Here is an 11,037-nt window from a genome sequence, read left to right on the forward strand (position 1 = left end):
CTTATTTTTCACACCTGGCTAATACATTTCAATAATATATGCACATGAATCCCTAAATCACTATGGAGCTCCACCTTTCCTAGTTTTTAACTATTCATATATTATTCAGATCACCCTTTTTGGGTTAACATGAAGACCTCTTATTTACATACATTGAAATCCGTCCAGCACTTTTCACCCACTCACTTAATTCTTCACTGTCTTGTTGTAATGTTATGCACCTGTTTACATTAATTATACCACCAGGCTTTGCTTTATACCATTAGGAAACTTGGATAAAGGTTCTGTATTATAATATCTAAGTCATTAATGTAGCAAGCGGTTGATGCCCAGCACAAATCTTTGTAGTTTGCAATTAGTTGCCCATTATCCCACTCTGTTTTCTCCCAATCTAACCAATCCTCTAAATAGCGAAATAATTCTCCTTCAATCTCATGACTTTTTACTACTTGCTAACATTCTCTTCTGTGGAATTTTTATTTGAATGCCTTCAGGAAGATCGTATAAACTACATTCAGAGACATTCCTATGTTTTCTACTTTATTATGAAACATTAAGTTAGGTTCATTGGCCTTAACGTGTCTCATTCTGATGAGCTCAAATTTCTAAATGCTCCTTCATTCTCTCTTTCCAGTAGCGTCTCCAAAACAGATATTAGACTGACAGATCTATAATGTTTTGATTTCTATCCCTTGATTTTGCTCTCTCAATATTCTTAAATAATGGAATTGCATTTTGAATTTTGGAATATAAACAAACAATTTCTGAATTGAAAGCTCCTTGGAAGATTGTGGCTAAAGAATTTGTAGTTTCCTCACTTATTTAAAATCCTGGGAAGGGAATCTTTTTAGATCTAGAAGGGATCATTCTTTAGTGTCATTATGTTTTCTAATACCATTTCTTTCCTTGCATTTAGATTAGTGAGTTCCAGTCCTTGTTAGTTTTCCTGGAATGTTGGCTATATTGTCCTCTTCGTTGAATGTTAATGCTAGTAAAATTATTTGATGATAAGCCAGTTGTTGTATTATTGTAAAAAGTGTCACCCCAATTTGTTTGTAAAAGGGCCAAGTAACTTTCATTGCTTAAAAGAAGGAAAATACTATGCATGCTGGAGATCAAAAATAAAAACAAAGTATTGGAGAAACTCAGCAGGATTAGTAGTATCTGTGGAGACAAAAACAGAATTGATGTTTTGAGTCCAAAGCCGCCTCTTCAGAACTGAATGAGACAGGGGAATTTTTAATGCTGTTGCTAAAATGAGAGGAGGAGCAAGTAGAAAAGATGGCTCCCAGATCAAAAGTCAAAGGGAATGCCAGTGGTAGAAAAAAGAGAAATCCAAATACAAAATAAGTGATAATGAGAGGTGTGAATATTCAAAAAAAAGTTTGGTTTTCCTCAGAGCAAGTCCATGCAAATTAGACATTTGGAGGGGATGGTGGGGAGAAGAGGATGTAATTGTAATGGAGAACACTGTTTATTCTCTGAAGTAGTTGGACTCACTGAGTCCTGGAGGCTTTAAGATGCAGAAAATTATGATATTGTTCCTCTAGCTTGCATTGATTAGATTAAATTCCCTACAATTTGGAAACAGGCCCTTCAGCCCAAGAAGTCCACAGCGACCCTCCGAAGAGTAACCCACCCCGACCCATTTCCCTCTGACTAATGCACCTAACACGATGGGCAATTTAGCATGGCCAATTCACCTGGCTTGCACATCTTTGGACTGTGGGAGGAAACCGGAGCACCCGGAGGAAACTCACGCAGACACAAGGAGAATGTGCAAGTTCCACATACAGTCATCCGAGGCTGGAATTGAACCTGGGACTCTGGTGCTGTGAGGCAGCAGTACTAACCACTGAGCTACTGTTCTGGAAGGGAGGGAAAGGGTGATGGTAGAAATGGGTTGGACATCGCTGACATCCCTGTCAAACATATTGGGGGAAAGTCTTCAGTTGAGGCGACAAAAAAGAGAACATGTTAAGGGCACTCCTATGGAAAGTGACATTATCAGAAGAAATGCAGCAGAGAAAGAGAAATAAGAAGAATGGAATGGAAACCTTGCAGGAAGCAGGCTGAGAGAAAGTGTAGTCAATGTAACTAATGTAGGAGTCAATGGAATTGTAATGGATATTGGCGAACAGTGTATCTGCAGAAATGGAAACAGAAAAGTCAAGTAAGGGAATACTCAGAGGTGAAACAGGTGAGCGTGAAAGGAGAATGGAAATTGGGGACAAAATTAATTCATTTTGCCAATTCTGGATGAGACCAGGAAGCAACCAGAAAAAGAGTTATGAGGGGGCCTGAGTAAGACTAGAACAAGGATGGTACCACATACCCTACAAAGACACCCATAAACATATCTTTGACTTGGAGGAACTGGAATGAATCAAAGGTGAAATTGTTCAATGTGACAATGAGCTCAGCTGGATGATAGAGAGTGGTGCAGGATGTAGAGTTTTTGAACCCCTTTCAAGGAAGAAATGCAGACCTTCTAGGTCATTATGATGAGTATCCTATTTCCTTCTTTCTCTCACCTTCATTTGATCCATCTCTGATTCTACAGTGACCACTTTGTGGAACACTTTTACTCTCTGTGAGAATGACTCTGACGCTGGCCTTCCAGTTGCTTGCCATTTCAATACGATCTTGTTCGCATGTCAGCAATTCCATCCTTAGCCTGTTGGAGTGTTCTAGTGAAGTGTAAAGCAAGCTGGAGGAACAGCACATTGCAATGAGGCACTTCACAATGTCCAAGACTCAACATTAAGTTCAGCAATTTTAGAACAAGAGCAGTATTCCTTGTGATTATACCATCACACCCCCCCAACTCTCCTTTGACTGTTCACACCTATGATTAACACTATTTTGCTTTCGATTTATCCTTTACAACAGTTAGCATTCCCCATGTATTTTGCACTAGGCTCCATCCTCCATCTATCTGTTCCACATGCTCTGTTGTTTCACAGTTTCTTTCAGCTCTAAAGAAGAATCATTGGACATGAAATGTAAACTCGCTGTCCAGAGATATTGCCAGACTTGTTGGGTTTCTCTAATACTTGACACAACGGGCAGAAAACCCTCCTTTTGCGCTATAACATTTCTGTGATTCTATGACTTTTTGTTTTTATTACCTTTCACTATTCTTTTTCTAAAATAATTGTCAGTGGGACTATTCCGTTTAGGAAAACTTTTCGGCATGGATGAATTGGACGAAAGGGTCTATTTCTGTGCTATCTGACATTATGACTCTAAGAATGGAACCAGGCAAATACTTCCTACTTCAGTGAACTAATAATCATTAAAGTTACAAATGAAATTTAATAAAACTTATTTTGGTACTGAGGTAGGAGCAACAAACTGATTGGAGGAATTTGCAGGAAAGTTGGGCATTGATTTATGAGGAGACAGCAAATTCTAGGACTTTGAAGACAAGGGGTCAGTGCCTGAGGACAAAACTATTCACAACAATATTAACTACCATTGGAGCCAGGAAGAGAGGTAGGGTAGCCAATTAGTAGGAATAGAATTCGGGGAGAAAGAAATTTACAGTTTTGTGGAGAAGATAAGAACAAGGGGATATGGGGACAAATGATCAAAAGCTTAGTCGAAGAGGTAAACTTTAAAGAGTGTCTTAAATTAGAGAGAGAAGTGGAATGGTTCACAAGGGGAATTCCAGAGCTTAGGGCCCTGGACAGTGGAAGAGATGGTCATGTGTGGTGGAACAATTTAAATTGGAAATGTGCTAGAGGCCACAGTTGATTGTAATGCAGAGATCTGGGATGATTGTAGGCCTGGAGGAGAGGGGTGCTGAGTTAGAATATAGACACCAGGAGCTACGATGAGCTCAGGTTTATCAGGAAAACGGTGGTGAGACTGGTCAGGAGAACATTTGGAATAGTCAAATTTAGTGTTACAAATACATGATTAAGGGTTCAAGAGCAGCTGAGTTTAGTCAATCAGATGATACCATAAATGTGGAAGCAACTGGTCTTACCGATGGTACAGATATACAGCTGTTAGCACAGCTCACAGGCTAAATTTGGCTTTTTATTTGCTAAGTCTAGTAAGACCCCCTTTTTGGTTTGACATTGCTCCAGAACACCATCTTGAATACACTCAAAATAATCACTACCTTCTGACACAAGCTACTTTATCCTTCCAGAGCTATACCAACCTGAGTTATTGCTGACATAGGACTAGTTAGTGGATATGGTCCAGGAAACTTCATGCTTCACCTAACCAGTGCTTAACTTAATTTCTGATTTCTTGATAATAGAGTATTGATGGAATCTTTCTTGGAATTAAACATTCCTGAGTTGAGTCAGAATATGGATTAAGCAGTGACATTAGATGACACAGTACAAAGTATTCTCTGAGGGTAATATCCTTTAGTCAAGCATATTCACAAAACGTACACTGGAATTTGTAGTTGTATGCTGGTGTATAGTGTTGTCAAATTTCTGCAATATGACAGCAAGTGTGAAAAACTTTCCCCTGCAATTCAGCAAGCACACAATTCATTGCCTCAAACAAGCAATTTGGGGAACATGACCAGGGAAATTGTAAACTTGCTCCTGTGTACAGCAAATTAAATGGCCAAACCTGACCTTTTCCTTTCCAGTTGGTCCTTTCTCTCCTCCTCCAAAAGTCTTTGTACTTCGAGTTACTTCGCTCATGGAGATTTTTGTATAAATCTGAGGGTGGAATGTAGATTACTGAACCGCTGAGGATATCGTAACCGTGCCTCATCTCCTTTTCAGTTCATGTCTGAACATTTACACTATCAGTAGGGATCATCGAATTGTGAACCAAGATTAGGAAGTCAAGATAATTTTCACCTCTGCCTCCTATTTCAGAGTGCTAAAGCTAATTGTTGTGTACCATGTGCCACTCTAACTGAGAGCAGATAAACAATACAGAATGGAAGATTAAACTTGACATCCTTTTGAATTTTTTTTTGCATTTGTGGTATGTGGGTACTGGTGCCAAGACAGGAATTTATCGCGTATCCCAAATTACTATTGAGATTATTGCCCATTTGTAATTGCTGTTGTAATGTGTCTTCTTGGCAATGGAATACTTATTAGGTGATTTTGGAGGGCAGTGAACTATGTTGCTGTGAGTTCAGTAGGTCAGATCAGGCAAAGCAGCAGATTTCCTTTCTAAAACGATTACAGTGTATCAGATGGATGTTTAGTAACCATCTGGTCACCATTTTTGTTTAGATTAATTTGAATTGAAATTTCTCAGCAGCAGTGGTGGTATATGAACTCCTTTTATTAATCCAGGCCTCTAGTATACCTAATCACTTTCTGAATGACTGGCACAGCCCATTTTTCCCCTTCTGTTTTGTACCAGTATATGTGAATTTATACTCTTGAAAGCAGCCAGTGGAGGAAGATCCAAACAATTCTTGCAGTATGAAAATATATTTTCAGCAGCCTTGGGGAGGAATGACTTTTTCTTTGCTCACCTGCAGGGTATACTTGAGTTTTTTCTTCAAGTATACTTAGTGTTAATCCCTCAGATCAGGAACCTGTATGGCTTTAGGTTCGCTAGTGTGGACAAGACATTTAAGTAAAATGTACAGAATATTAACTGTGAGACACTTTTTTTGATCTGTTAAAAGGTGAAGTAATTAATAATGGTAATGTGAATTTGATAAAATTGAAGATTCGTTTCAAATGTAAACCTTTTCTCTTTTTTTAAAAGATGGCGTTCTGGAAGGAATATACCAGCAGTTTGTACACAACCCCCAGCAACAACTCTGGCCTGCGTGTGGAGCGCACTGATGCAATCTATGTTGTCGTTCCTCTCCTGGGTGTAGCATTATTAATTGTTATTGCACTCTTTGTGATATGGAGGTGTCAGCTGCAAAAGGCAACTCGACGCCGCCCAACGTACTCTCAGAGCAGGTATCTGACAAGCCGCACGACACGGAGCCTGCCTCGAGTCCTTGTGCATCGGGAAACATCACACACTCAGACAGACACATCTCATCATGAGCAGAGCAGCAGACCTCCTTTAGACCGCAGTGAGCCCAGTGGCCCACCATCAAACAGAACTCTTTATGCACAGGAACAATCTGCATCAGTCTCTTCTAGACTGTCCAATGCCACTCCCCCACCTTCCTATGAAGAGGTTACTGGACATGTGGAAAGCAGTGGGGAGGAGACAAGCACACCATACAGTGACCCACCTCCAAAATATGAAGAGATTGTTAGAGTGCATCCTGCTGTATCATCCCAGAACACCACTAATAAGTAATTTGCTGGGCATTTGAGAGAACTGAATCAGTGATGATAGCATGTTGATGTGAGTGACCTCCTGCTTTCAGCCAACAGTCTCTACCTGCAGTTACTTGAGTAAAATTGACTTCCAGAAAACATGCAAGTATCCAGGTCAGGTGATCCACTCAAATAAAGCAAACGTTTAATTAGATGAGGAAGCCAATGAAAATCAGTGACTTTTTGAAATTGTGTTGTGCTTTCTCAGTCTAGGAGGTTTGTCTGTGTAGAGACATGGGAATCAATTTACCCAGCAATTCATTTATGCAGGGTAAAGGAGGTGCTTTGCCCCCTTAAGTGCATGAAAATATCCCAACTGTAGCCAAATTAAATTGGAAAAATAGGCTGAATCAGCAGTGTGACTCCATGTTACGACTGTAGTGATGGAAATTGCCAAATTGGTAATTGTTACATGTGATCCTATTTCTTTATTAATACAGCACCACTGCCGATTGTGTCGTATTTTCACATTACTCACAAGGCTTGTACACAAGCATGAAGGGTAAATGCTGTTAGAGTCTTAAGAAAATGCAGTGGCCTTGATCAGTCCTTTGTTTGGGATCTGCAATGTATTTTAGTTTAAGCACAGAAGAGAAGGTATGCCTTATAAGCAGACTTCTGCTTCCTCAGTTTATACTTGAAATAAACTTCAGGGAATGGGACAAAATTCATATTATTGGTTAAGAAATCTTCCACAGGCACATAGTGTAAAGTGACAACCCGCAATGCCACACTTGGGGGAGTTTTGTCCAATATCCCTGTTCTTTGCTCTGATCAGCTGTGGTTTGAAATTCAGAATAATTTTTAAAAATCCTGATGACTGCTTGATAATACACAGCTAAATTTGTGCTCATGAAGGCTGCATATTTACCAGTCTGACAGGGATAAGTGCTTGCTGGGATAATTGATGTTATTTGGAAAATTTCTAATGAATATGAAACTTAAATATTGATAGTATATTATTACTTATTTATCAAAATGGGAATTGATCTATATCATTTTGTTCCGCATTTTTATTGAATTTTGAAAAAAAACTGAAAGTGTGAATGTCTGCTTATTAAGCATTGAGGAAATAGAAATGGATGATTGCATGTTTCACAAAGGTGATATTGAAATTCTGTACAATTTTTTTGTTGTTGAAGAGTGAAAACAAATAGTCATAACCATCTTCACTGATCCAGGAATCCTAATTGATCCTCTAGACTCTTTCAGAGATTGAAATTTCACATGGTAATGTGCCAACAAAATGTGTCATATCATTTTGGGTCAGTAAATTATGTTTACTGAAGAATTAGTAAAGCACTACAGTTTACTTTAGTGATTGGATAAAGATTTTACCACTTTTTTTTTGTTACTGAATCTCTCAGATGTTCAGGTGGGAAACCTACATGAAGGTAAGTTAAATCCTTCAATCAGTGATTCATAGTCATGTAAAATATGGCTTCAAAATAACTGGAAAAATATGGACTTTGTATCATGACTGCAATTTAATAAAGAGCCTCCTCCCATTCAGTAAGGATTCCATTGGAGAAGCTTCTTGCCATCCAAATGTAGTGGGCCTTGGATTCGTCCATGGTATTTTACCACCTTTAGAAACTGTTCAGCAATTGAACTTCTTAACAGCTGTTTCCTAGCATCCTTGTTAAGGTGGTCTGATTGATTCTAGGAATGTATTCATAATGAAAAAACTAGTAATTTGACTTTCTCGTTAAAATTCTTATCTGTGTTTAAATCACTTTTTGCCTGACCAGTCCTACCTTGGAAACGAATTCTGTAAGCCTATTCTGTCTACCTTTCCAATTTATATGCATCGTTCCTTGACTGATTCCCTTTAATGGGGAGAAGTACCTTTTAGTAGTCAAGCTCCAGTGGTTTGGAGGAATGCCCTCCCTCTCTTTTTTGGAGAGGCATTCCTCAAAACTCAGCCCTTTGACAAAGTTTTTATTCACCCCCCTACCAGTTTCTCATTCGTCTTGACATTCCCAGTTCATCTGTTTACATTACTGTGAAGCACCTGGCTTTTTTCTTTGCATTAAAAAGATTATTCAGTTGGTGCATCATGTAGTGTACTTCATTTAGAGAGTAATTGATTTTTTTATCTCATTTCTGTTCTTGAATTATTTTCCCACATTCAACCTGTCTCACAGCTTACTTTATCCTTTTTTTGGCCCTTCGCAAAACCACTATTCTTGAATGATTTGGGGAAAAGAAATGGAAATTTGACCAGAACTCATAAATATAAAAATATAAACATTACATAATTAAATTTCACTTTTTAAAAAATCTATTACAGTACAGAATTAAAATGCTGTTGGATTGGATGGTGGCTGGGCTACCTTCCTTTCCTATTGCATTCATTTTAAAAAATTAACATAACCACATAAATTTTAACGTATTTCAAAACTAATTTCTTAGTGCTTTGTGCATTGTGAAATGATTGAAGTGTGCCCTACTTCAAACACTCTTGTGGATGTTAATGGTAGTGGCACCTGACGTGATTCCTTTCTAGAATTGTGTTGCGTGGATCAATAAAGTTGTTTTTTTTTGAAAAAAAGTCTGTTTGAGATTCGGTATGCGCTAAAGTCCACTGAATGCTAATAAAATATAATTATGGCATCACAGACGCAATTTCTTGTACTTGATCTTTGGTGCTACTTCACAACTTTGAAAATACACACATCTCTTACTTGAGCAGCTGAAAATAAATATTTTTCTGTTAATTTCTGACACTACCAGTTGAAAACTGTAACACTGTTTAATTTGAATTAAAAACCACTTAGAAATTAGATTCAAAAGATAGGAAATAGCAGAATTAGTACATAAGATTCATTTTAGTTTACATGGTGAAATTGGAGATTGGATGGTGGACTTGAATTTTGCTTCTTTTCAATTTGTGCAGTGAGATTAGTTAAAGTGACTATAATGCTTGTCAATTTTTGAAGCAGTATATTTTATGATCCTTTCAGAATGTGGAAGAGTTGGAAATAAGAAGTTGGTGCAATAATTATTTTGGACAAAGGTAGTGAGCAAGTTAATATAAAGTGCCAGATGGTGCTTTATTATCCGCAGAATCAAGACATTTACTTTTAATGTAGAATTCCAGCTTTTTGGTCTTTGAAAATCTCAGCGGCAGAATAGTCCACAAATTGTATTTTGTGCCTAGTTAATATGTACTAAAACACACAGATGTAGAATGTGGATCCGAAATAAAGCTTGTTCATAATCTGGTATTTTACACTCCATGATGAGGAAAGACGAGCATTTTGAGCTAATTACTTTCCTTGATGGAGAGTAACAGAAACCATTTGGAAAGAGTCCTCTTTGATCTATTTCCTTACCAACCACTGGTGGCTTGTGGCTAGGATAGCTTGCTGCCACTAGTCTTTATTTCTACTCTCCTTCAAATTTGAATCAGGTTAACAGCTCCTAGTAGGATAGCAGGACAAAAACAATATCAAATGGTCAACCAAAACGGAAATCTACCAAAATCAAATCAAAATGTGGGCGATGATGAACCCCAGTCCTTGCCTCCCCAGCAGCAACTACAAAGTCCTCGGCTGTGCCTGCAGACACGTCGTGCTCCCCCTTGAAGGACACCAGAGAGGGACTTGACCACAGAAGAAGGGCAGACAGTGAGGTACTATGACCCTGTTCACGACTCTCTCCCTGGACGTGTTGATAGCCATTTTGGCCAGATCCAGGAGCAGGGCTGTGATTTGGTTTCCCGCCTATCTGCTCCCACTCTTACCTTCCCACACGGGTTGCCCATATAGTAGGAACCTAGAGATTAAGTGCAACCAAACTTTTTAAATCAGTCCCTTTTAAAAACTAAACTGGCTTGATTCGCTGTGTGTTTTTGACAGAGTACCACAGTCAGAAGATTGTGGATGGCTCTTACTGCATACTGTGGACATTAACCAGACACCCCTTACTGCCAAGTACATGACATCATCCAGCCTGCCCATCCAACATGTCCCAGTATTACTCTTTTGGTTATTGAAAATCTACAGACCTGGTGGAGAAACTTTTCAAATTAAAATTAAAGTTATCCCGAGTGATACACTCCAGCCACATCGCCTGTCTATGCTGAACTCAGATCCTGTCAAATTTTACGTGGGTGGACAGAAGATAGACTCCTACAGAGTTTTGGCAAGAAGAGAATCTTATTTTACATAACAAAACGTAGTTTGCTGCATGAAAGCACCAGGTACAAATAATCTTAACTAGTTTGGTATAACTATCTTTAACCATGCACATCACATCTGTCTCCATTGGAACCCTGTGCAAGACAAACTGTTTCTCCACTCAGAGACTCTGTGACATCATCAGGTTGGACAGAGCTAATACAAGTTCTCTTTCTGAATCATTATTTGGAACATCTCTCCCTACCCGCGCCCCCCACCTCACTTCCCACAACCTTTTTTCCTCTGTTAACAATTAGATATTGATGTACAAAGCTGTTTTATTATTTCCCATTATCCCATCTACCTGCATGTTTCTGACTTCTCAAATTCAGAGAGTCTGGATATTTCACAATTCTTCCAAATGCACATTTCCTTTAGACTTGGAAGATCTGTGGATCTTTTGCTCAAGGATCATTGCGTGTAATTCTGATTCTCTGTAAATTATTTCTCCACTAGAGGATCCTTTATCTCTTTGTCCTTCGTGGAGAATGTACCTCCTATTGAAGCTGATAGATGGTCCAATATCTTATCTGAGGATCCTTAATCACCAAATTTAATCCATTTTC

General features: G+C 38.6%; 1 protein-coding gene across 6 annotated transcripts in view; it reads left to right on the forward strand.

The window, feature by feature from the left end:
• The window catches only part of LOC122557169 (transmembrane gamma-carboxyglutamic acid protein 3), a 113,442-nt gene extending 104,536 nt beyond the window's left edge, over positions 1-8,906 (forward strand). For all 6 annotated transcript variants that reach the window (XM_043704559.1, XM_043704561.1, XM_043704560.1 and 3 more), the window contains one exon: positions 5,713-8,906. In XM_043704559.1, the coding sequence (XP_043560494.1) occupies positions 5,713-6,267 (555 nt within the window). In that variant the 3' untranslated portion in view covers positions 6,268-8,906. The remainder of the gene's footprint in view (positions 1-5,712) is intronic.
• Positions 8,907-11,037: the final 2,131 nt, after the last annotated feature.

The sequence above is a fragment of the Chiloscyllium plagiosum genome, chromosome 15 (genome assembly GCF_004010195.1).
Source record: "Chiloscyllium plagiosum isolate BGI_BamShark_2017 chromosome 15, ASM401019v2, whole genome shotgun sequence".
Classification (NCBI taxonomy): Eukaryota; Metazoa; Chordata; class Chondrichthyes; order Orectolobiformes; family Hemiscylliidae; genus Chiloscyllium; species Chiloscyllium plagiosum.